Raw genomic sequence first — 27224 nt, 5'->3', positions numbered from 1 at the left:
GACTAAGGGTGAAGAAAACGGCGAGATACATCCTGTAGGAACCACAGCCCCTTTCTCAGGAGCTCATTTCCCGTCTCTCACGCAGACGCCCTCAACTCCAGCACCCCTACCCGCTTCTCACCGCCACAGCCGTCAGGCGAGGAAGCCGTGCGGGAAGGGGAACGGGGAGACCTGCTGCCATTGCTTTACGGCCCGGCGTGTTTTGCGACGCCCAAGATGGCTGCCCCCAGGGCACAATGAGCCCGCTCCGGCCGCCACCGCGCCGCCGGGGGGGACGCGGGCAGGCAGCGCGACTGCCGTGCGGTCCCGTCGCCTGGGGCTGAGCCGGCCGTTGACGGCGAGGGCCTCCGGCCGTAGCGAGCGAGGAGTGGGGCTCGTTCTTCGGCCGCTCGGCCTGTGGGGCCCTGCCGGGGCGAGGGAGCCGGCGCCGGGGGCCCTCCCCGGGGCGGCGGGGGAGGGATGTGGGGCGCCCTGCTGCGGCGGGGGGGCCGCATCGCCGGCAGCCTCCGGGGTCTGATGTCGGGCGGCCCGCCCTGGAGCCAGGTGGTGTCGGAGGCCGAAAAGATCGTGGGGTACCCGACGTCCTTCATGAGCCTGAGGTGCCTGCTGAGCGACGAGCTCAGCAACATCGCCATGCAGGTCCGCAAGCTGGTGGGCACCAAGCACCCGCTGCTCGACACCGCCCGGTAAGCGCCCGCCCCGACGGGGGGGAAGCCTCCTCCGGGGGCGCTGGGGCCTCGGTTCCGGCCTGCGCGGTGGAAACGGCCGGCGGCCCTCGGGAGGTTCGCCCAAACTTGGGGGAAGTTTCGGGCTTCGTGAGTTGTCGGGAGCTGAGGCTCGCTCGGGTTGGGGGGGGTGGGGGGGCGGGAGGGTGGTCGGCATCGCTTCGTGGGCCCTCGCGTGGGTGGGTGGGCGCGTTGGCCGTGGGAGGTGGGGTGCTGGAGAGTGACTGTGGAGGTGACGCAGCTGGCACCTCCCTGCCTTGAGCCATGAGGTTTTGCCAGGGTCTTAATTCTCTTGCTGCAACTGGTTTTTCCTTCGGTTATCCGCTTTCGTTCAGGAATTACTTCATTGTGACACCACGCGCGATAGATGAGTTTCCCTATGCCATGTGCAAAAAAAAAAAAAATCCCATGCTAATTGAAGAAGTGTGGCTGTCTCATTAACAGTTACATATTTTCTAATATTAAGGACTACACTGCAAGGAAACTAGTAGAAAACTGGAGGACTTAATCAACTCAAAAAGCTAAAAATGACACCGCTCTGAACTGTGTATTTTGTTACTAAGAGCTTTAGAAAACATTGTCTGTTTTGGAATACCCAGCTGGGGGCTCTAAGTTTTTGTATATTGTTGAGATTTTTAGTGTTGCTAAGCTCATTATCCACTCTTTCATTTTTAAGACAAACTGATGGAAGACTTGCATTCCTGCCAATAAGGAGAAGTTGGGATTGTTGGGCACTGTTTTCTTTGACTGTAAAACAAGAACTGATTGGCGGTGTTTTTATTAAACAATAAAATGCCAGAGACTTAACAAAATTAAAAAGTGCAGTTTTCCAAGGACAGTGGGTTGTGGGTTTGGGTTTTTTGGTTTTGTTTTTTTTTGGGTGGTTTTTGTTTGATAGAACTGTGTCTGCTGAAACTGCAAAGATAGCGATGTTAACAGAACCCAAGTTTAATATGTGCGGTATTTTTGAACAGGTGTAAAACTAAAATTAGCATTTGTTCAAAACAAATGTTTTGTTTTTCTTTCAAAGAATAAAACTTGTAGTTGTGTAGCGGTCCTTGGCAACTCCACAATTATGCTGTAATGCTATTAGAAAAATATTTGGTTTTCAGACTCTCTGTCTGTAGATCTAGTTGTCTTGAGTGAATGAAAGGAGTACAGGGGACAGACATAGCTTTTTAAAGAAACATTATTTTCTGGGAGGGCAGTTTAGATATTGGCTGTAAGTAGACTTTTCTGGAAGAAACAAATCAACTTGGTAATAAAAATGGAAAGTACCTGACTTTAGAAAATGCTGGTGGAGGGGATTTTGTTGAGTTGTTTATAAATGCAGGTTGTGATATTATGATAAGCTTAGCAAAGACTTATTTTTTTTTTCTTTTTTAAGAGGAGAGTCAAGACAAAAATGTTTTTCTGCCTTTGGGTCCAACTTTAAGGTTGGTTGATGGAATGCAGGGAATAGGAGGACCGAAGCGCGATGTATTTGGGCTCTTAAGCTTCCACTGCAGTCGTAGAAGTATCATGGAGACCTGCAGCACTAAAGTGGGACTTAGTGCTAGCGTTAGAGAATCTGTTCAGTGTGTAGTAGTTGCTACTTTATTTGTGAATTAAATTTAAATACAGTATTTTGGGGCATGGTTGGAGGTTTTGTGGTTTAGCTGTGATGTGTGTGGGGGTTTTTTTGGCTATTTTAAGTGAGTTGCTTTGGGGTTAATTCTGTAAGCCTGTTCCTTGTGGAACACCAGTAGGAATATAATCATGCACAGAGTCAGCAGGATTGAATCCGTTCATTTTTAAAATTCATGTATGTTTCAGAGTATGCTACTAACCTGATGTGTCGTGCTGGAAACAAGAGTCAGTATTTACTCACATAAATATGGAATTGTGTGCCCTTGTTTTGGATGTGGGAGGCAGATTCAGAATTGATATTAGGAAAACGCTTTTTACAATGAGGGTGGTGGATGCCCCATCCCAGGAAGCATTCAAGGCCAGGTTGGGTGGGGCTCTGAGCAACCTGATCTGGTTGGAGATGTCCCTGCTCCTTGCAGGGGGGTTGGACCAGATGACCTTTAAAGGTCCCTTCCAACCCTAATGATTCCATGTTCTTATTTGGCTTCACTGGTAATTCCAAAGGCTCTGTTGCAAATGCATTTCCAATGGTCTTGACCTTTGTATTATGAGAAGAGCTAATTTCCTGGTGACAGGTTTTAGTACACTTGTAGCAATGCACAAATTGTACCTCACCTTGTTTTATGGTGTTTTATGGTGTGATTTCGCAATAAGGTGAATTTTGACCTTGTTCTTTCTTAATAGTCTTAATAATCTCTTTCTGAAATTCAACTGTTGTATGTTTGACTGTAAATGTGATTGATTTTAGTTGTGGGTCTGAGATCTATGCTCTGGCTTACCACAGCAGTTTAGGAAACAAGTCTTGGTTTTTCAATACTAGGTACGTATTTTAAATCTCTGGCACATTACCCGTGCTAATAAAGTAACATGGGTTTCCTTTTGTGTGTTCCGGCAAATGTTTTGCAGCATGGGTATCTAAAGTACATTATTTGATTACTTTTTGGAAAAACTTAATTGGTTTATGTGTTGTGCAACTCTAATCTTTCAAACTGTAAGTACATAAATACTGTATACATCTATTAAGTACTCCAGCACTTAAGGAGATTTTTCTATTTGTGGGAACATCTGAAAAATCTGTGCAGTAAAACTGATTAATTGCATGTGCTCTTTCTCAAGTTTCTAGTCATTGATTTTTTGAGGTTATAAGTGGTGACAATCAAATGATGATTGCTTGCTGTCATTTCTAAGCGATATTAATTTTCTTTAACTTTCTTTGGTGGCATTTTGCCATCAGTGTTTTTGTGTCTATTCTCCCTTCCTCTCTAAATGCTTTGCTAGCCTCTGAAGTCTAAGGACTATTAGGGGTTTCTTGAGCATTGATAGAAAACTCTCTGCTTTATCTGTGCAGAATAAGTTGCGAGCTGAGACTGCTTCAGGCAGAATTGCCACCGCATGGAAAGCCTTCAGTGTAACGGGAGCACTGATGAGCATTTTTAACCTTTTGCCAAGCTTTAGGTCACTAGGCTGTTGTAACGCTGTCCTGGTTCTGGCTAGGATGGAGTTAATTTTCACCTGAGCTGGGAGAGGAGTTGGAGCTGGTAGCACCTGTGGCCGGGGGACACAGCTGGGAGAGTTTCCTAATTAGCCAACAGCTGGGATAAGTTTACCCAAATTGGCCAAAGGGCTCTTCCATCCCTGTGACATCATGCTCAGTGTGTAAGTGAGGAGGGTGCTGAGGGGAGCCTCCTGCTACTTGGGAGGGAGCTGGGCATCAGGATCCACTGTGAGTGATTGTATTGTAAATTATGCGCTTCAATATTTTCTGGATTTTGTCTGTTTGTTTTCTATCTCTGTTTTTTTTTCTCTGTTTTTCTCTTAAACTGTTTTTTATCTCAGCCTGTGAGTTTTGCCTTCTTTTCTTTCCCAGTTCTTCTTCCTGTCCCACTGTGGGGGGCGGTGAGGAGGAAGTGGGTGAGAGATTGTATGGTGTTTCAGCTGCTGAGTGGGGCTAAACCATGACAAACAGACAGGCTGTGTTGAGAGCCTTAAAGAAGGCAGCTTAAAGATAACTGTCCACGTGAGACAGGGCATGTGGAGGAACAGCTGTTGGGGCAGTGTACGTTTCTCTGATGATCCTGTTCGTTTCTTCCTCTGGTTTGGATGCGGCCGTGGCAGCTCCTGGGTGTAAGTGCCTGCCATGAATCAGGACTGCAGCAGGTGTTCTTCTGGGATGATGTGCGACCCCGGTACTGCCTACCAAGCCTGTGCCTGGCCAGCAGCTTTAAATCTGTGAGCTATTGCTGACTCTGCTCTTGGGAGGGCAGGGGCAGATAACTGAGCCCTGCAGCGGGGGATTTGGGAGTTCTGTAATCCATGTGGTAAAGTCAAGTTTATATCTTTTTTTTTTTTTTTTTTTTCCCCTGTTTAAGTTTTTGGTTTCTTGAAAGTCAGCCATGTGATATGAACATCTTCAGTACTAGCTTTGCCAGATTTGTTAGAAAGAGAGAGAAATGTGGGGGAAAGGTTACATTTCATTTTGGAAAGGCTAATGTTTAGTGGTTAACGGATCATTGGAAGCTGGGATATCTGGATTATATTCACAGCTGTGCGTTTGGTGCTCTGACTAGGGCAAGTCACTTAATTTTTCATACTTGCATTTACTTATCTGTGAAATGAATAATGTAGCATCTGTTTACTGGAGGTGTTACACTTCATTCATTACACCCTGTATCGATCACTGTGATCTTTGAGTGGAAAGTTGTGTGTAAGCAATATTAATACAGAACACTTCACGGAAATGCTGTCATTAAAATAGTTTCCTCCAGTGGATTCTCTGGAAATCTGACTACTTCTGGATCTTTCTGTTTGTAGTCTTGTGAGTCTTCAGAGCTTTCAGTTTTCTTTCCCTGTAACAAAGTGTTTTCAGCAGCTATTCAAAACTAGCATTTAAATTTTTTTTGCTCTTCATACTTTGTTGGAGTAAAGGAAATATTTTTTCAATGCCTGAATGCATGACCTCTTTTACAGTTGGGAAGCAAGCAAATCTCCAGTCTTCTCCTTCCTTCTTAATATAGGAAATAATCTGTAATTGGCACAGTGATCTACTTTTCTCAAATACATAGTGTGAACAGCATTTTCTTGATTATTTTAGCTCCATTGAGAAGGGTATAGCTTGCTGCAGATTGTAAACAGTAAATGTTATGGCCAATGCATCACTTTTATAATATCACTAAATTAAATGGAACACTTTGTACACGTAAAATTATTATGGGATACCATTTAGCTCTAGCCATTCTGTCGTTAGCATGTGGGAGGAATTATTATATTTTGGTTCTGTCAGAATTGTTTGTTGGTGATAAATACTTAAGTAGACTTAGTTACAGTTTTCCTGGATTATTACAGAAATAAAAAGCCATAATAGACCAGGTTTTGTTCTGTGGCAGCCTGCTCTGTGTAGATCTCTAGCCGTTTTAAGCACCAAACGTAAAATGCAATCCAGAGTAGCTTCAAGATTACATGCTTTTTGGTTAAAATGTCCAATAACATTGGTTTCCTGATAGTTCTGTTTCTCTGTCAGCTGGAAATGACTTAGTTCAGTAACACTTACCTTACCACTTCACATAGGAGGGCAAATGCATGTCATGTGTGAGTGACTGATTTCAGTGTAGGCCTGGGGATTTGTTCCCACCTGATGTTGATGGAATTGTCATGGCCAGTTTATATTTTGTCTTAATAGAATGACGACCTTAAAACTATCTTTTTTTTTTTTTTTTTTTTTTTTTTTTTTTTAATGCTGTGATGGACTACGAGTAGCTTTTTAGCAACTTATTTCAAATGTTAGTTTTTGTTTTTTTTTTTTTGGGGGGAGGGGGCTAGGAAAATGAAAGTGTCTATTTACGTGGCAGTGACAAATGAGGTAACTTCCTCTGAAAACAACCAGCAGCTGGATACTCAAAGTGGCAAGCAGAGAATTTAGTCAACTTACAGTTTCTAAAACAAATGTCCTACAATTTTTTAAGTTTTACTGAATTGCTCAATCTATGACAGACCTTGGGGGCATAAAGTCCCTCTCCTGCTGTTGCCAGATCAGAAGTTAAAACACATTTGCATTCACTACATTTTATTATTTTTCAGCCTACTGTAACACTTTGTAAAAAATATTTTTGTGATAGAGAGTTGTGATTTTTCTAATCATGGTCAGAATGCCTGTGAGGTTAGCAAAGAGGAAGCAGTTGTGTCATTTCTTATGTTTACTGCAGAGATCTGTTGGACTTCCTTGGAAGCACAGGCCACCAAAGCTAGCATACAGGGTGCCTCTGCAGAAAGTCTCAGTAGTGATATCAGAAATGCAGAAGTGTTCTTCCTGCTTTATATGTTTGATACCATTTGCAAAATTACTGAAGTATCGGTGGTTATAGCAAGTTTGTCTTTGTCCAGGAAGACTGTTTCCCAAAGTATTCTGTGTAGCTGGTGAAAACAGAGGTGCTCTCAGGAGAGCTGCAGTTGAAGCAGTGGAGTTAAATTATTGTTTTGACTCACTCCATCGAGAAACTTCTCTCTTTCAAGAAGGGCTGGTTGCTCTTAGCTAAATTTGGTCTTGTGTATATGTTTTGGTCTGTTTTGGTAGACTTGAGTAGTAACTTCAAAAACCATCATCATGTTGTGTGTCTTATACATGTTGGTACTCCCTGTTACCATACTCACCATCAAATAAACCGTTCTTAGGCACCAAAAATCAGTTTCTTGTGTATTTTGACTGAATGAACTCACAAAGAGCGGAAAAGTTAATTTTGATAGGTAAAAAGACATGGAGGAAATCAAACCATTGTAGGTTCATAGGTGGACTGAAACGTCCTTCTGTATCTGATTCCTCCCATGTTCTTCCTTGTGTCTGTGACCTTCACCATGGTTTTTGTTTAGCCACCACTTAATATTGCCTTGTACAGTTAAGGGAAGAGGGAATCTATTTTTGTAGGTCACACCTCATCCTTTACATTGTAGTAAGGTGAAGTGGGATGAATAGATGTATGCTGTTTAGTTCTTTCTCACAAATTTTGGTTTTTTTTTGTTTCTCTTCCTGTGTAAGTTTCACCAGTGTATGATTATTATTTATTTTCTCTGCCAGCATTGCATAAATGCTCACATCCCTCAGTCCCTCAGTTTATTACTGCTCTTTTGAAGAGCTGTCAGTAGACTCCAGAAGATGAGATCTGCATCAGGGCTTGAGATTCATGTAAGGGGCCTTAACTTTCTTATTTATTTATTCATTGTAAAACATTACATTTTTTTTGTTAGATTTGTCAGGGAGAATCTCATTATTGAACATGAAGCATATTAACCAGTCGTGTGTGTGTATGTGTATATCTCTCTCTCTCTCTATATGTATCTCTACATATAAAAAAAACAGTTGGGAACCTAAGCTAAAAAGATACGATACGTACAATAGTATTCTGAGCGAAGTAAGCTGACAGCCTTAAGTTGTAGTGGCCTTCCTGTCTGCCACCTCTATAGTGGGCAAACTGTAGTACAGTGATGAAGACATCTCAAAGGAGTAAAAAAGTGTTTACTCAAATTTGGTGCTTTTATTCTCAAAGATTCATCCCTTTTCTCTTTTTTTTTTTTTTAAACCGTATTAGTAAACCCTAGCTCAAGAAGTAAAGGCAGTCATCATCATGATCGTGAGTTTACTAAAGTGTTGGGACAGGATGCACTGGTGAATAAACAGCTAGTTTTCAGCTGTGGTGGTGCTGAGTTCTTGTCTTGTCGTTTGCTCGTAGTATTTGTGTGGAAGAACTTATGCAAAGGATGTTTAATTGATGGTACGATACCCAGTTTTGTGGAATATTTTACTGCCATAAGCAAAATAGGATCAAGCAGCAAGTCCGCAGTATGGGTATTCAAAAGCTAGGCTGCAAATTAAATTCCCTTGCGTTTCAATAATTCTCTTTTGCAGTGATTGTCATTTAAATATCCATGTTGAATCCAGGTTTCTGTGCTTGTGAGGAATGTATTGTTTCAGCATGTAGGGTGTGTTTAGTAAATGAAGTGTATTCAGTAGATGATGATGCTGTTCGGGATTTTCTGATGGAATTATTTACAATGAAAACGAGTATGCTGTCCTGATATTGATGATTTCTAGTATGTTCGATAGGGAATATGACTCTGAAGATTTCAGCAGAATATCCTGTACAAGTCATTCTGATTAAATGAAAGATCTTGGGATTTCTTAAGCTTGGGTTTTAAGCATGTGAAAAAGAAACCAGATGTATAATGAACAGATCCAAATGCCAGTCAGTCTTGAAAGGATGTAGCATACTACACCTAGAGCAAACTTGGTTTTACTTCAACCACAGAGTAGCATAAGCATCTTTTTAAAATGAAGGTAATTTTTAAAGTTCACATTTGTTCTTTTCCGCTTTCAAGTACAATTGATTTGTAACGCATGTGGATATTGAATACCAAGTTTAATGTGCTAGTGAATGACTGTTATGTCAATGTTTGCTCTACACAAGAAAAGAGTACCGAGTAAGTGCAAATAGTTTTGAAATAATTACTTCTGTAACGCAGAAGAGAGTTACCAAATATACCTTTATATAAAGCACACATGAGAACCAATGTTGTAGAGTAGTCAAAATTTGTGTTTGGGTCGCTGGAAACAATTTTCACTCAGTGAATCTTCTATTTGGCTATGATAAGTTAACTTTCTTGCCTTACAAGAATAAGGGAAAAAGTACTTTTCCTAGGGCTTTTACTCTTTCTGAGGTCTATATTTTGTAGCTTACAAAAAGTGTTCTCTCCTTGAGATATTTCCCCCTTTTGCCACCTTTTTTGTTGATGCTGCTTCCCAGTTGACTTCCCTCCTTGTTTTGGAGGCCCTGGCAGTGGCAGGAGATGCTGTTAGCAAGTCACCATGAGCATTTTCAGAACTCCTCAAAAACCACAGGTACCACTGTATCCTCTAGAGCAGTTTGTAAATCTATTCAGGAAAATACGAAGTTCATAAAGGACAAACTTAAACTTTGGAGTTAGATGTTTCTGTACTTACATCATTGCTTTCTCCTAGGGGTGGCAGACCGTTGTCTTAAATTATTAATATCTTTTCTTTACCCCACATCTGAGTATCTTAGTTACCCTCAGGGTAGGCAGGCTGTCTGCAGTACTTGCCCTAAAGGAACTACTGCTGGAAACAAACCTGACTTTACTATAAAGGAACACCATGAATTTAAAAATGGGATCTATTGCAAAAATTAGGTTTAGAATCTGTAGCAGTTGTTTTGCTGTCCTTGGATTGTCCCTGTGAATTCTCTGGCATTGACAATCACTTTAGCCTAGGTTTTTTCCTTCTGTCTTGCTGTGTGAAAGATTGATTTAAGGAAAGAAAAACTGATCTTATAGGAGAACTGGTGAGACTCATTATACATGAGCTTTTATCAAACACCTGCTATGCACTAGCTAGATTTTACTTAGAGTGATAGATAGATAGGGCTTAGAAATTTGCATGAACACCTTATTTAACTGAGAAACTCTGGGACCTGTTCGGCCTGCTGGAGGCTCTTCGGGTGAGCCACCGTCATCTTCAGTCCTCGGTTATTCCTAGTGAAGCATCAGAGGCTCCAGCTTTTGCATTAATCTTTCTCGCTTCTTTTCCACTTAAATTAAAAGTGATGGTTGTTGCCATTTTGCTTTCTTGTTCCTCCAGTTCCTTTCTTCAAAATAACACTATTTGGTTCTTCTCTTTGGCTGCTCTCCTATTTTGGGGAAAAACCAAAGGCAGATCTACAAGTAATCCTGTTTTTATTAAGAGAATGGAAGTGTATAGTAAACATATAGTTTGTTTTGTTCCCCTTTTCTTCTTCCCAGAAGTCATACCTAGGAATTACTAATTCAGCTTTATTTTTCTAGTTAAAAAACATGAACAAGCAAACCGCGTAGCTTCCACCTTTAATTTGTTTCAGAAAGTACTCCCTTTAGAAGGAGCTTTCTTCAAGGTAAAGTAGGAATTATTTTTTATTATTTTTTACTTAGACAATCCTACAAACATGAATTGATTGGCTTGATAGCTGCTACTATGCTCAAAAATTATTTGTTTTCTAGAATTTGAACTCTTTTTTTAAAAAAAAAAAAAATCATCACCCTTAACAACTTCATTATTTTTTTCTAGATCTTTACACTTGCTGGAATGATAGCTATCTTTTTCATTAACTCCCTATTCAGCACACTCCACAAAATAATAATAATCAAAGGGTTAATACATCTCTGTGCTGTCAGTGGTCCTTGAAATGGCTTACACATTGCACCTTTAAAAAAAAAAATACTATCTTTCAGTCACAAAGTAGGTCTGGGCCTATAACAGGATGTGCTTGTGTAGGTCCATCCTGGAAATGCATGGTCCCTGTTAAGGCAATTTGAGGGTAATGGCCCATGCCAACACGCTTTGTGTCTGGTTGTCATCTAAATGATTAGCCAGTAGCAGAAGCACCATAATTAGTTGATTTGGTAAGACTGCTTTTAATCAAACTTAGCAGAAAGTTCACGTTGTTAAAGAGCTAAATTGAATACTTATTAGGTCAAATAGACAAGGCAAAGCTTTGTGATCACAAGTGGAAAATAATCTCTTGCACATTTGAAAAATTATTGTGCTAGCATATATGTTTGTTAGTGGTGGTTTTTTTTTTTTTTTCCCCCCAAAGGTGCATTGTGTTCATGTTAAATTAGTGGTGAACTTTGAGACCGAATATGACAGAGCCGTTGTGTTTTCATATCCTGAAAAGGCGTATGTCTTCATAGGCTAGAATATAAAGGTTTATATGATATATTGTTGTAGCCTGTGTGCATGTTTGTTATGGGGGGGGGGGGGAGGAGGTTATCCCAGTATCCTTCCTATCTCTGATTCCCAACTGCTTTTCATTTTATGTTGTTTGTGAAGATGAAGGTATACAGTGTGCATATTTTAAAAGGATTTTGGTGATGCTAATGCTATGTTATGAAGTTCATATTTGGATCATTCTTCTAGAAGTAGACTTCTGAATGTGAATCTGTCTGGTATGACATATTTCAGTAAATAAAAATTAATCTACAGGAAAAACATGTCTTCCCCAAACCTGTGTTGCCTTCTGGAAGTGAAGCTGCAGTATAAAGGGCCTGGAGATCAATTCATCCTCTGTTCTTGATCCCCAGTTGTTACAGCCAGAAATACCAGGGAAGGTGCATACTCCGTGTTTTATTGTCCATAGGAAGACTTTGACTTTCTGATTATTTGGAAGTTTAGATAGTATGGGAATTATTGACAGTCTCTGCAAGAAATCGTACATCATCTGTCAGTAGGAATAATAGTGCAAAACAATAATGTTCAGAAATAAGACTCGGGAGACTCAAAGAAGCTGGAAGTACAGGGACCTTTAGGGTAGTTGTGGGGGAAGCCCTTTTTCCAACACACATTTATTCAAGGAATGGAAGACATTAAGGGGGTTTCTACTAATAGAATTTACAATATATTTTATGTGTCTTTTATCCGGGATATAACTTCATAGCGCTGAAACAAATAGTCTTGCCAGTTGGAAAGTAGGAAATGAATCCATGTAATGACTGTAGTGTGTCGTAGCAACCAAGTTGTAAAATAGTCAAATTCCAAAATAATGTTATAAAAATGACATCAGAGGAAAAAAAGAGTATTATGTGTTATGTTATAGCAACAGAAACATAGGCTTGCTTTTTTGTTTGTGAATCACTTGGGATTGTATTGCTGCCTGTGGATTTGGGAGGGGCAGGGAGGGAAGTTGATGTCCTAACACATAGTGCGTGCTTGGGATTGTGGGATGGGGAATATAACTTTCTTTTGGTCATCCTTGTTCCTGTCACATTTTTGAAAGAGCTGAAGTTTTGTTAGGTTTTCCTGGTTTTAATTTTTTTCCCCCTCAAATAAAATACTGACTGAATGTTCACCTCATTTGCTTTTCTACTTTTGAGTCTTTAGGAGTTACCTTGAACCTCTTCGGTCTTTTACCAGGACTTCTCAGGGAACAATCAAGCTGTAGTAGCAGAACATTACAAATGAAACTTCAAATGGTTGGGTTTTTTTGTTGTTGTTGTTTTTTGGTGGTTTTTTTTTTTTTTTTAAATAAACATGAGCATAGCATTATTGGTGGATGCCAGCCTGCAGTGTGAAGTTTCAGCACATCCCAGAGCAACTGTGAGATTTGCAGCGGGTGTGCATTGTGTGCACGCTGGGCTGCAAGCGAGGAGGAGCTACCCGGGTGGTGAGGCAAGCTTGCATTTCATGTCTTCTTACCCAAGTGCCAGCTGAGACTGTGGAAATCTATTATAAGGAATCAGCTTATGACCACAGTGCATGTCTAATAGCTGTGAATGTAAATGGCTGGCAGCATAGTTCTGTGTTGGATTCAAAGTGTGGACATGTAGTTAGCTTCTCTGAATATATTTTTATTTTAGGGCTTTGATTTCTAATTTTGACAGACCTCATCCTCGGTCCATAGCATTCTTTCAGATGTACCATTTTCCTAATAGTTAATTTATCAAAAAATTCAATTTTCAGATAACTGCTAAGAATTAAGCATCTGTTGCAACCAAGAGTTGAGGTGTCTTCACAGCTAGCATTGTTCCCCTCTCCTTCTGTCTTCTGTTGTACTTGCCAGGTGACTGACTTGCTAGAAATATCAAGTCTGGATTAATATACTGTCCCTGGGTGGTACTCACTGCTTCAGATTACCGTGGTGTGCATGTAGGTATTAAATATTGAAAGCTGTTTTGATGTTCTCATGTGGTGAAGCTCTGTGTAAACAAGTCTTATTTACTGAGCATTGGGAAGCATGTACACACCAGTATGCCTTAGGAAATCTGTCCTGATTTTTCTCTGGCTATGATAAATGGAGTGGTAGACAAGGAACCATAGTAGTGAGTGTTATTGACAGGAAGAAACATTGTCTTGAGAATGTGAAGAAAATCTGTTTAAGCCCATGAGTAACTTAAGTGCTTACCAACTACTGTCACTAGACCTCACGAAACATTTTTCAATCTGTTTTTCAAAGGAATTTGAAAGCAAAAGTCTCTGATGTTGTATGAAATAGTATCTTTATGCTTTAAAGATTTGTACCCCATGTGTTAAGTCTGGAGACAAGCAAATATAAGCCCCTTTTATGAATATAATTATTAGGAAAGAAAGAAAATACATTTAAGAAGATTGAAGACTTATTAATACTTTAAATCTACGTGGAATGAATATTGCCATGCTATAGAATGTAATGCAGACATGTGAAACCTGTGAGTGGTGTTGCTAATTATTGAGATAGTGTAGTTGTACACTTCACACTTAAAAACTCCAACCAACTAGAAAAAAAACCAAATGCTTTGGGAAGTGATGATATGCATGTTTTTTGTTTTCTGCCTCCAAATGTGTATTGTTAAAGAGAGCAGATGCTCAAACCTTACATGTGTTTAACCCTTGCTTTATGAGTAATTTGGAGATGTTTTTACAGTTTTATATCAAGAATGAGAAATCCCTTCCTCCTTTGCTGAGTGCTAAATAAACCTCTAGGAGCTGGTCTAGCTCTAGAAAGAGAGTTAGAAGAAGAGAGAGAGAGATTGCTCTCTTCTAGCTCTAAATTCCATATTTATTATTTTTATGAATTCCAAACCATTGAATGGTTGTTTGTTTATTTTTACTACTGAGACACAAAAGGCAGAACTGTGCAGACTGGTTATGGTGAAAGGAAGTATAACTGTGGGTAGCCTATTGTGCTTCCATACTTGATGTAATTTTGTTTCAAAATGGAATTTGGCATTAAATTACCTCAAAAATGTCATCATATGTTGATGCAAATAATTTTAAATTCTTTCCTCCCCTGTGAATGATGAATTATTCTTTCATGAGAGATCCAGGTTATTTTAATTAATTACTTGGGGGTTTAAATCTTTAAATTTTAAATTAAGTTACAGGTGAGTTAAGCTATTCCCTGAGGAGCTTTTACTATGTTAGCAGTGGAGAAGAATAATATTTGCTGCATAATTCTCTAATGGGTTGTTGTATGCTGCTCCATGGAGCAAGACTGCTGTTCTGCTTTTGATTTCTGTTCTATGTCCAGCATTTCAGGGAACAACTTGGTCAATTAGAAGATATTACCAGAAATGTATTTTCCTGTCAGCTGTGAAAGAGAAAGATTAAGACCCATTGAAATATATTGTTTTGTGAAGTTGTTAGACACTGCAGAAATATAATGTAAAACCAAATGAGTCGCTGATAACCTCATATATGAAATTTTGGTAGACAATGGGCAAAACAGACACAGGTTTGTTGGTGTTAGTTTCGTATCCTGGTTTCAGTAGATTCCTCTTGCTTAAACTATTTATCATGTGTGTTTCTAACTATATACAATTATAAAAAGGTAACATCAGTTGCTTGTGCACTGTGGAAATTGAACTAATGCTTATTTCTGAGCCTGATTTATGAAAAAGAGGGAGTAACCAACCTGTATTGTGTGTTTTCCCTTGTGCGACTATTGCAGCCAAGGTACAATTTCTTTTGTAGTATCTTAAGTTATGATAAAAGGTACATTCATAAAATAAAGTAGGGTAGAGAATTCAGGAATTAAACTTTTTTTTTTTAAAGTTAGCTTTCATCATTGTGCCTTTAATTGTGTTAATTACCTCAAAGAATTTTCTTGGAGGCTAGTTGAAGAGCAGAATCAAAGAGGAGAGGAAATTGCCTTAAGCAAAGGCTTTTGTGAGAACGTTCTTACAGTAACTTATGGGAGAGACATCACTAAGCCAGTCACTTTTAAAGTCCCCCTCCCTTCATGCTCTTTTAAATATCTTAATATTTTTTGTTTCCTAGTAGTCTTCCAGAATGCCATATTTCAATGCCTGCAGCCAATGGTAGGCAGCAAAGTGTTTGTTCTGTAATTAAAATTTTTTCATATTTTCATTCTTAGTATCTATTGAGGACAGGATACTGAGTTAAATGAATTCAGTTGTTGAATTTGGTGTACTCTCAGGGCTACTTCTTGGTTTGTTTGGTGGTTTTAACCTTTCCCTCTGCCTAGTGTTCAATAGTTAGAGTGCTAGCCTCTCATGTAAGAGACCCAGACTGGGTTCTTCATTCTGTGTGACTGTTGGCAAGTTTGGTTTTTTTTTGTTTGGTTGGTTTTTTTGGTTTGGTTTGGTTTTGTTGTTGTTGTTTTTTCCGCCCCTAGGCAAATAGTGGCAACTTTGTGTGTTGCCATTTAGGGATACAGGCTCAGAACTCTGGCAGGAGCACACTGCCCCAGATACCTTGAGGTCAGAATGTGCAGCACTTGTGTACGTTCTGCTTCCCCTTCTGTTGTGCTACTCAGATCTCCCTGAGGAGGCAAAAAAGTTGTGCCCTAGCCTGAGGCTGGTGCTTACCAGGGTGCAAGATCTGGAAAGCTCATGAAAAATTTCACTTTGTGAAGATTGGTTTTTTTTTCCTGTAGTTGGGTACACTAGGAAGTAGGTGGTTGGAACTTGCCCATGGTGTTGTGCAATTGATATACTTCAGTTTTGTTGTTTGTTTGTTTTAATTTTTACTGTCAGATATTGTGAAGTCATCCATTCAAACTCTACTTGCAGTTATATTGGAAAATACTTAATTTCTTTCACTACAAATGATATCGGATTGCTTTGGTTGTTACAAATTCAATATAACTAAGCTATTAATATTGAAATACAGTAACAGTGTGGGATGTCAAATAGCGAAAACATTTACAGAAAATGTTGAATTTCATGATGGCAAGGTAATGGGAACTTTTTATTGGCATCCTATGATACTGAAAAAAGTCTTTGTTTATTTCGTATGTAAAGAAAATTACATCCAACCTGATTTATTTATTTTTTCCTTCATGCACAAGTGGTCCTAACACATTTTTAGTCAGAGGCAGAAAGTAATCTCCAGGTAACAGTATTCTGTGCTATTTTAAGGATGTATGCCCTGCTGATGATTTTTAAAGTGCGAAATAATGATGACATACCATGCAGAGGTCTTGCTTGCCTGAGGCAAATGGTCTGAATGCACTAGATGCAGACTTCTGTTTGCTGATGAAAGTGTTGAAAAGAAACTGGATTTTGTTGGTTTGTGATTGGTTTTTTATGTTTGGTTTTTTATTTAAGTGGCATTTATCTTTTTAAATTTATTCTTAATTATATTGCATTCAATTTAGCAGCTGAAATATTTTACACAGAATAAAAGAATAAGCATAAGGGCTTCTGGGAAAGAAGTTTGAAGCTCAATCTTGGCAAAAGTAAGGTTCAGTTGATTGCTTGATTATGGCAAAAAGAATGCCATGCAGTTTGGATGAAGTGTGCCAAGCCAGGGGCAAGGTAGCTTTTCAAGCATAGGATAAGGGTCCTGACAGATTTCCTAGCAAATGGGGGAATAGGAAAGTTACCACTAAATTATTAGAGAAACAACTAATGAGAGGGGAAAGATTCAAGAAGGCTAAGAAACCTGCATATTTCAAGAAGGAAAAGTAAGAGGTGTGCGTTACAGAAGTCACGTTAAAGAGGAATCAAGTGGAGTGTGCGTGCGTTAAGGGCTGATCACGCTGAGGTTCTTAGAGGTATGTATGAAATTATTCCAGTTTACATCCAGAGCATTCCAGTGGTTTCAAAAGGTTTTCAGCTGTGTAGTGCTTTTAAAAGCTAAGCGCTGTGTATGCTCTTTTCGTCACTTTCAATTGAAAACAACAGAAAGATGAAATTCAGTGGACTAGCAGCTCCCCTTATGGACAGCAGTTCATGAACGCCGTCTTGCAGTGCGTATCTGTGTTGTGCATACATGGTCTGACAGCTTATTTGCAGCATTGTTGTATACCTGTGAAGTAAAATTGGAAATAGTTGGCATTTTTTATACTATTCTTCAGAGAACATATGATACATGGAGAAATGCAATGTGACTTTTTTTTTTTTTAATTAAAGAGGTATGTGAATAACATGCTGCAAGAACTGTAGGGAAGGAGAACCTTTACTAGTTAAAACTTTGACATACTACAGAAGTGATGGTCTGAGCGTGCAAGTGGCAAAGCGTTAGCTGATTGCGAGTGTATTTGGGCACAGGAATAGGAAGTGCTTTCCTGTTCAGTTGGGACTTGCGCTTATTTAGTGCAATGGCTTTCTATTTTGTAGAGAAGTAACTAAAATTTTAGTTTCATGATTTGCTGAGATATTTAATCGTTATCTGAATTGACTCTTGCAATTTAAATCTCTGGAATAGAGATATTACAATTCTGCAAAGCTTTTCCTTTGGTGAGGGAAGTTCTCAGAGAGGGCTCTGAAAAGTTTTATTCCTGTTGCTTTAGTTGCTGCATTCTTGTTTCTCAAGTCTCTGGTTTAAAGGAGCTCTATGGAGGAAAACAAATACATTTCTTATGGATTTTCTTGTTCTTTCCCATTTTGCTATGTAAGTCTCCTTTTCCTGGAGGACAAATGAAAGCAGTACTGAAATTGAGGAATATTATGGAAAATGAAGTTTGTATCTAACTACTGTTCAGAAATTATAAACCCATATATTCACTAGAGTTCGGAAATAAATCAAACCAGATCTTTTTTTTTCTTTTCCCAGTTTAGTATCCAGAACATTTGTTCTGTGTTGGATAAATACGTAAGATATATTTATTATTGTTATTTGAATTTTAATTGTCTCTGTTGGGGGAAAAAAAAAATTAAGGTGGAAGGAAGAAACATCTGTGCACCTGCAAGAAGATGGCTATTACTTTTGTAAGCTTCTAAATACCTGAGTTTTTAATGATTCAGGGGAAACTGGCAGATAAACAGTTCTGTTAACTGAAAATCTTCCTTCTGGATATATTGAATAGTTTAGTTCAGAAAGCATGCAAGAAGTCTCTTTTGTTTTGGTTGGCTGCTAAGTGATGCAGTAGGATAGTTGTAACAAGTGGCTTAAGGCTCATTGTGCTGAGTAGAAGAAGCAGAAATCGGCCAGAGAGGCCTCGGGTTGTGGTTTCACAAACTGCTGGTTTGTTCTGATGGTTATTGCTGCTGGAAGGGAGAGATCACTCTCTTCTCATCCCCCCGGCTCTTGCCTGTGCAGGTCTACTCCTCCTCTCCATTGGCTATGGTGTTGGTCTGGCCTTTCTCTGAGCTACTGTAATTTGTTAATATCAGAAAAGAGAAAAAAAAAAGAGGTGTTTTCTTCATTTTGGATTTGTTTTCTGTAGGGCTGATCTGATTCACTGATGGATATGATTTAATGTGTACTCTTTCAGTGAGTGGTATTTGGGTTCCCTAGTGAGGCTGCTTTGTTGTGGAGAAAGTTACTGCTTCCCTTTTTTATGTCAGCAGTCTGCAAGGACACTTTTGCCTCGGCTTCTGAAGTCATATCTGAGCCTCTAAACTCTGTGGCACCTTGTGTGGTTCCTCTGGTTCACTACCATATCTTCTTTAGCTGAAAAGAAAAGGGCTTTAACAAGTATCAGTTTCTCTCCTTGATTACAAGATATGGATGAATGGCCTTGCGTATTGTGGTTGTCCTTCTTTGCTGTCCTGTTACTACAGACTGGTTTCCTTTATTAATGTAGTTCTACAAACAGGCAAGAAAGGGTAGTATCAAGCTATGAATTTAGGCATGTGTCTAATTTTCTGTTTACCCTTTCACTTCAGGATCAAATTGGTAGGGGAGCACAACTGTTGACATTCTTTGGATGTGTCTTGCAGGGAAGATCCTTCTCTATTTCATTATAATTTTGTATTATCTTAATACAGAGCTCGGTTGTAGGAAAGGATATATTTGTCTTTCACAGGCTGTCTAGCCTTGTGAGGTGATAGGTGTTAAATATGCCTCAAATATTTTAACTAATTTTGTCTTAGCCATAAAAAGAGAAGATTACAGATCTATGTTCCTCTTAAGAATAGCCAAGGTCAGACCTAGTCACCTCTATGTGTTTTCTTAAATTTAAGTTGCCTTAGGAACTAAATGCATTTCAATGCTATTTTTTAAATACCTTTTCTGAAGAATCTCGGATAAGATGAGATGTGAATGGCTACCCTCCCAGACAGGGTAAGTGGGATGCTTAAAATCTTCCAGCTGTTTGTCAGATACTTAACTCTCTGCTCTGAAACTGCTGTACCATCTGTCTAGCTAAAAAAGGTGCACTGAGCAAGAAGAAAAGCATCTTTCCAATTCAGATGAGTCTACTGCATCCTGTGAGATAATCAAGTCACAGATGATTACGGGAACAGTGAATTTTAAATTTTATAGGAATAGCTGCATAAAAGACATGAAAGCTGAAGTTTGAATTAATTCTACTTCTGGGTATCTCAAAGGAGCATAATCATACTATCCTAAGTTTAAAGTAATGTTTTTGTCTGCTATGTGAATTTATTTGTTATTCAACCTTGTATGTAGGTAATAGGTATGTAGGTATTTCCTCTGTAAAATGTGCTGTTTTATTTAAATTAATTGTATTAGCCATCTATTATTTTATATTATCTACTACAAATGCCTTATATTTGGTAAAGATTATTGCTTTCTGAAATATCTGAAGAGATCCAAAAGGTGCTGCAGCAGGACTGGATGTATTTTAGATTTGAAATAGTCAGGTTGCTTAAAACGTAAGTTCTACAGTATAATTCAATGAACATGAAATGAATGAAGTGTAAAAGGCCTCCGACAAGAAACATATGAAAGAAATTTCTTAGCCCCTAGTGCCATCTGCAGGATTGCCACTGGAACAGGCAGGGAAAGTCAGGGAACAGAAATTTGGGTGGCAGTTTGCAGTGTCTAAGAAAACAAGAAAGTGTCAGCTTCAACAAAACCTGAAGAAAAACAATTTCTTTGTCACACTGAGCTTCATAACAATGTATCTGTTGTTTGTTTTTTTCAACTTGTGAGTAGCATTGGGTTTGTTGGGTAGGGAATACACCACCCTCTCATAAGGCTTCTCCACCCACTTTGTTTTCCGCTTCTGCAATAGCGGGTGGCTTAATAAAGCCTTCTTTCTTCAGACTTCTTTAAAAATATCAATTATTTAAAGTCGTACTTCCACTATGAAACATTTTTTGGATGACTGGCCTTTTGGCTCTGCTTCCTTTTTGAAAGCTGTCTCCTCAGAGAGGAGTAATGGACCGTAGATATTTTCCTAATATTCCTTCCATTAATGTTCATGTAAAGGTGTATCTCCGAGATAATGATGTAAATCTGCAGCTCCCCTGCTAGGTCTGTTTTCTGTGGTATTAGCAAAGAATTATTTTCCCCGCAGACCGGTAGAGAAACTATGTGTAGATGCATGTGCTAGCGGCAGACAAGTGATATGAACATGAAAGGATATAAATAATAACCAAGAGGAATCAAAGCTGAGGTTTTGGGAGAGGGGAAGTGTAAGCTGAAACCAAATGCAGGTAAGATGGAGGTGATAATGGTGATAGTATCTGGAAAATTGTTAAGCCCTGCAAAGTTGCTGTTGGTTAAGAGTACACACCCGCTGTTTGGCATGTGGCTTCAGCAAGACGTCTGGGAGCGTTCCCATCTGCTCTGTGAGAGCTTAGCATTCAAAGAGAATGTTTTCTCTTGCCTCTCCATGACGGGAAAACTCTCCCTTGTCAGAAGCTGACCTGACCTCGATTACTTACCTATTCATGCCTTTCTTCCTGACTGCTGCAATGTGATACTCCTGGGCAGGGAGCCTGCAGTTCCTCAGAAGCTCCAGCTGGTTTAGGGTCTTGTTGTGTGTCATCTCGGCAGCACTGGCTGCCACAAGTTGAATCTGATCTTTCTTTCTATGTTGACTTCCTGCAGAATAGCAAGCTAAGGTATTGCTCCTTAATCTTCAGCGTGCTTGCTGGTTGGGGTTCAGCATGCGTCAAAAGCTGTGGGAAGCTGCAAGGGGAAAGCTCTGGCTGCTTGCTGTGCTTTCTGGCATACTGGAGCCCTTTGGGGTGAAAATGGTATACGGCAGAACGTTCTCTGGGACTGGTCTCTTGCCAGAGAGGTAGGTCCCTTTGAGACTAAGAACCACTTAAAACTGCATTGGGTGGTTTTCTGATAGGTGTCTGTTGTATGCAGAAAGTTAACCATGCACGTTTTTTGATTAGTTTGGACTTGGGTCAAAAATTTCAGCATGTGTGTTTACATGTCTGTCAGGAGTTAATTTTTGCTATGTCAATGCCTGCATCTGAGCTTGTTGCTGTGGACAGCCTTTGTAACAACCATAGGGAAATGAATGCTTCAGAAAGCACAATCTGTAGCATCTTGTGCTATGTTACTAAAGTAAGTTCCATGGATGTTTTTTTGAGGAGCTATGCTGGAGGGAGATGACTGATGCATGCTGATTGTTTCAGGTCTACAGGCATCATGACTTCAGCTAAAACTGTGTGAATCTCTCTTAAAATTCAGTAGTTGCTTTATTCCAAGGAGTCCTTGGATCCACGTAGGGAAGTGGGTATTGGAAGGAAATATTTTGAAGTGAGATCAGAGGTCCATTGAGGACTTTGTTGCTGCAGCAGTGGTGATCAGACATGGTGGTAGGTTAGGCATACAGGATTGGTCCTCTGCTTTTGTCTTGTGAAATCCTGAATCCAGAGAGATTCTTTTAATCCCAGGAGAGCAGATTTCCCCCCCCCCCCCCCCCCCCCCCCACATAATGCACTACCACAGAAAGGACACAAAGACTCGCACAACAGAAGCTGGGTTAGTAAAGCAGCTTCAGTACTGAAAGAGTATCTTTACTTATGAGGCTGTTCTGATGATCTTCTGAAAGCAAGAAAGAAGCCCTCTAGCAGGACTGGAGATAGGAAGAGGCCAAAGCCTAACTTTGTAAGTAGACTTTTGCTTGTTTAGAAAAAAAAAAAAAAAGAAAAATGCTTAGCATCCACCTTTAAACAACTTCTCTGCCAAAACTGCTCCACTGATCTCAAACTGGTTATGATTCCTACTTAGTTCTTAATAAACAGCAGCAAATAAATACTGATTTATGTCAGATTTTAAAAGATTTGAATGGACACTTTTTTAAATGAAGCAGAACTGATGTCACATACTACAACCTATGTGTGCATGTAATGGAAAGACTATGCCTCTCCAACCTGAATAATGTAGCATTATGTTTCAGAATTGTAAGAAGTTTGCAGTTTCTGAATCAGTTCTTTGCTTGGACCAGACCAAAGCTAAAGGTCTGAAGTGAATTATTGCTCCTACAAGCCACCAGAGGAAAGAAAACAAATAGAAAAACTTAGCTGTGTTGTAAGTGCACAGTCTTTGTCAAGATGCACATTAGACAAGTAGACTCCTGGCCTTGAGTCCTCCTAGGAATGCTATGCCTTTTTATTCTGTCCTTTTTGGATGAAAGAAAAAATATGAAAGCGAACTTCTGATGTAGATCAGACATTATCGAAAAGCAAGGGTGTGTAGAAATGGTGCTGATGCTGCATGATCAAATTATGGGAGGTTGCAATTGGGTACTTACTCATTCTACACATTTGAAAGGTAAGTGTCCGCTCCTACAAGAGCATCTGGAATGAGATGTTTTCATACAGAAGCATCAGTGCATTTCTTGTGGCAGTAGTATTTTAATCTGCAGGATAATGCTGGCTTTCATTGTTATTTGTGTCCTGTTTGTTTTGATTCCATCTTGGTTTAGGGTATTATTGGTTTTTAGAAAGCATGTAGAGATAAAGAAAAGTCCCAAACAGCAGGTTGTAGTATGTGACATCATTTCTGCTTCATTAAAAAAAAAGTGTCCCTTCAAATATTTTAAAAGTCTAACAGAAATCAGTGTTTATTTGCTGTTGTTTATTAAGAACTAAGTAGGAATCACAAACAGTTTGAGATCACTGGAGTAGTTTGCGCAGAGGAGATGTTCCATTGTTTAAAGATGGAGGCTAAGCCAAGTGTCTCGTACTGTTCTTTAGCTGAACATGTATGTATATAAGCACTCTATCAATAATTGATTTCCAAGGGCCTGTGGAGAAGAGATTAATTCCATTAGGCAAGTTCTTGTAATGAAAACATATGTATGTTGTATGGCTCAAGTTCTCTGATTTGAATTATTTCCTTCAAAAAGAATTTGCTTATGAGTGCGTGCACACCGAAAAGCAGGGTTAGCATTAGCATGAAAGAGTAAAAGCAGATGCCAAAGTTGATCCTTGATTAGAAGAGCTTTCCTCTTGGTTTTAAGTGACATGATTAGTCCTTCACAATGACACGATGGGGAAGGTTTTCAGTGCAGCCTGCAAGAGTGCAACAATGAGTTCCTGTTCACAATGGGAATGGCATAGTTAAATCCTCACACATTGTGCTGAATGTCTGTCACATCATGTTAGTTATTAAGATATGAACCTACTGGGCAAACTAAAGAGCAAAGCTTGAAATACTTCTCAGGACAGCATTTTTACAGCTATTGAAAGCTTCTGTATTAGCAAGGCATCAAATTTATGTTAAGGTATTTGTGTGAATGTTTTTCTTTCTATGTCCCTTTATATGGAAGAACTTCAGAGGGTTGCTGTAGAAATTATTAGGACTGACAATTAGCTAGCTATACATGTATAGTCATCACTTGTTCTGTGCTTGGATCACAATGAATAAAGTGATGTTTTTAAAAAAATCCATACAGTGGGATGCTTATGTCCTTGCAGCTTAAGTAGTCAACATTTTGATTTTTCTATTCACAAGCAAAAGCATAGAGGGAGATACAAGATTTTTCTCTTTAACTCTCCTAAGATAATTTGACAAAAAGCAATTATTATTCTTCCTTTTGTCACAGTGAAGAAGCCTACCTGGACTATGACAACGTTAGGTTCAAGGTTTTGGTTTCATCTCCTACCTTTAAGCCTTTTCTCCCCTCTTTGTCTTTTCTTTTAAAGAAAGAACTAACTAGCTGAGTGAGGCTTTGTTTTTTTTTTTGTTTGTTTTTGGTTTTTTTTTGTTTTTTAAATTATTTTAACTTGATTCATGGCTGCAGGAATCCTGCTAGTAGTGAAAGTTCTGGAAGTGAACTTTTTTTCTAGTGTAGGGCCAGTCTCCTAACACAAAGCTTTCACTCAGTTAAAGAGAGAAGCACCAGCTGATAAAAGTAGAAGATTGCACTGTGACCAGGAGTCAAGAAAAGCCCTGGAGCCAGGGAAGACAAGCTTTCCCTGTATGGATTCCTAGTTAAAATGTAAGTTGAGGCACTCCCATTTGCTCTTACTTTCTCTAGAACCCTCTAAGAGATCCTGTACTGTAGAGTTGCGTCCTGATGGGATGGTGTTTTGCTACGTTTTTGGGAAAAGTGATAACTTCTGATGGAAGTCGAGTGCCTTTTGGAGAGGAGGAATCCACTCCATTGGGGCACCTTTTACTCTGGTTCATCACCTTTTTATTTTTCTCTCCTTCCATTCATCTTCCCTTCTTACTGTAGCACTTTCCACTATTCAACAGTTGTGTGTTGTTCAGAAGGTTTTCTGCAACAGCTTTCCAAAAGGAAAAAGAGAAGAGTTCTGACCAGGAGCACAGGAGATTTGCCTGATTGTGGACTACTGTGCTTATCTGGGGAACTTCAAAGACGTGTATGGATCCATATAGATTAAAACATTTGTAAAATGAACATTTGGATCTGACAGAGTTGAAGGATGCTTTTATGGAAAAAAATTCTGTTCTCTGTAAGTAACTGGTTCTTTCCAAGCTGTCATGAAATTAATTTGAGTGTTCATTTGGGTGCAGGTTGTAGGAATATCTCACTTTAAATGGTAATCTACACTTACAAAAATGGTGTCATTTTTGTATCTTATTTAACAACAACAACAAAAATTTAAATCCTATGTGAGAAGAGATGGGCAGATGTTAAATACAGACTCCCAGTGGCCCTTTTAGTGAAAATTCTGTAAATTCCTTCCATGGTTTTAACATGTCTTTAGCTGCACAATAGTGACTTTTTTTTATTATTATTATTTGGTGGGACCACAAAAACAAAACTATGTGCTAAATTTTCAGGATCTGTCCTTTGTATTGCCAGTGATAGCATACTGTAACTGTAGAACATTATCTCAACATATGTGATTGAGTCTTAAAATCAGAATTGTTTATAAAGGATGTGCAGTCAGGTTACTGCTTATAAGATGAGCTGTGAACACTGAATAATGTGCATTCACCTAGCCCAAAGCAAATGCAAAATAATGCAATGTAGCTTGACCTTTTCTCATTGCAGGTTAACCTGAGTCTAATTATCTTGGGTTTGCCTCAGGGTAAGAGCGATAGGAATCACAGCTTGGCTGAGTAGTAACTTTTTAACTCTTAGTAACTTGTTTTTGTGTTTACATCCTGTGGTGCTAGCAGGGAAACTAGGAATTAGGGTTAGAATAATGGAGGACAAACCAAAAGTGCTTGTAGCAGCAGTGGCAGTCACCTGCTATAAATCTTAACTGAAGTTCAGGACCCATCTATTGGGTGTTGTGCCATAGAGTCTTCAGTAACTTAAAGTCCAAACAGCTTTAGCAATAATAACAAAAATAAAAAGAGATCAGTAGCTTTGTATCAGCAGCACTGGTATTTTTTTCCCTTTTTTTTTTTTTCCCTTTTGACTTTGTGAGAAAATTAAGCTGAATTATGAATGTGCAGTGTCAAAACTTATACAGGTGTCTAAAGTGAAGTTCTTAAGTTTTAATTTTGTTTGTAGTGTTGTGGGAGCTACATCTTAAGTATCACATTTATTTCTCTAAACTTGTGTAGTTTTGGTTAACAGTTAAAGTGGTTTCATTTCATAAGTGCTTTCTTCACTGACTCCAAATGAGGCCATTGAATTGGGGATTCAGTGGTCTGGGTTTAAAGTTTAGAACAAAGAAATACTCAGTTTTAAGAGATGCTTGTTTTTTCTGTGCCCTGTAAATTCGCAATGTGTTACTTTGCTCTCAAAGTGCTCTAGATAGGGTTAACAAAGTAAGCTCTCGGTCATGTGCTGAGGTAGCTGTTGTGGCAGTGCACTATCAGAACTTTCCCTTTCAAAATGCCAGTAGGAGCTTTTTTCTTTCTTTCTCTCTTTTTTTTTTTTTTTTTTTTTTTTAAATGGTAAGGGGTTTCATTGCTGTGTGTTCTGCAGTGAGATCTTGGTCATTGCAGCTTGAGATACCAGTTGAAAAATGTGTAGCTTATACTATCAAGTCGCTTCCAGAAGTTCATGTGAATTTTTGAAGGTCATATTTGTGCCAAGTTAGCTGAAAAACAGGAATTTCACTACCTCACTGCAATTAATGTGTAGGGTCATGAAACTGAGAAATATGACTACATTCTAAATTTGTGAAGTGCTGTATAGCTCAGCATGAAATTCTGTTTCACAAGTTATCAAAGAAATTCACTGTGTAAAGCTTAAAACTCCACACTTACAAATAACTTACTTAGGCTAGTGATGATATGTGCCAGGTATTCTCAATGTGTTTATGCCTTTATTTTGAGTGTGGTTCAAAATCTCGAACACTTCAGTCTAGTTTTGTAGCTAGGAACTTCTAAATGGGAATGGATTTATGCCATAGCTTTTCATGTAGCTGTAGGAAAATGAGAAGCGGATAGAGAGGTCTTGACTGATGAAATGGACTTCAAAACTGTGCTAGCAAGTTTACCATGATGTATTGGAAAATGCTATGTATCTCTGGAGGTATGAGACTTTTCATAACTTGATATGGACGATTTAATGCTACACTTGGCATGCGTGCAGCAGCTGCAGCAGCCCTGGGGGACTATTGAAAAAATTCAGAAAAAAACATTCTAGCTTTATTTTGAAGAAACAGTAGTCTTTCCCGCCGCCCCCCCCCCCCCCCCCCCCCCCCCCGCCTTGTTAAGATTATGGCCTGTATCCATGTTATCCTGTTTCTTGACTTTGCTTTGAAAAAATACTTTTGGTCTGGAAAATGACCAGTTTTACCCTGAAGAAAAAACATTTCTGTAAAACTGTAGGAAAAATGATGAAGTCTGAATGCCAGTACACT

General features: G+C 39.2%; 1 protein-coding gene across 2 annotated transcripts in view; it reads left to right on the top strand.

Moving 5' to 3' along the window:
• The first annotated feature begins 254 nt into the window (after window positions 1-254).
• The window catches only part of PDSS2 (decaprenyl diphosphate synthase subunit 2), a 127448-nt gene continuing 100478 nt past the window's right edge, over window positions 255-27224 (top strand). For both annotated transcript variants that reach the window (XM_086744989.1, XM_086744988.1), the window contains exon 1: window positions 255-686. In XM_086744989.1, the coding sequence (XP_086601115.1) occupies window positions 460-686 (227 nt within the window). In that variant the 5' untranslated portion in view covers window positions 255-459. The remainder of the gene's footprint in view (window positions 687-27224) is intronic.

Source organism: Chlamydotis macqueenii, chromosome 3 (assembly GCF_036417535.1).
Source record: "Chlamydotis macqueenii isolate bChlMac1 chromosome 3, bChlMac1.mat, whole genome shotgun sequence".
Taxonomy (NCBI): Eukaryota; Metazoa; Chordata; class Aves; order Otidiformes; family Otididae; genus Chlamydotis; species Chlamydotis macqueenii.
Note: the sequence above shows the minus strand (reverse complement) of the source record. Positions and strands in the feature narration are given on the sequence as shown.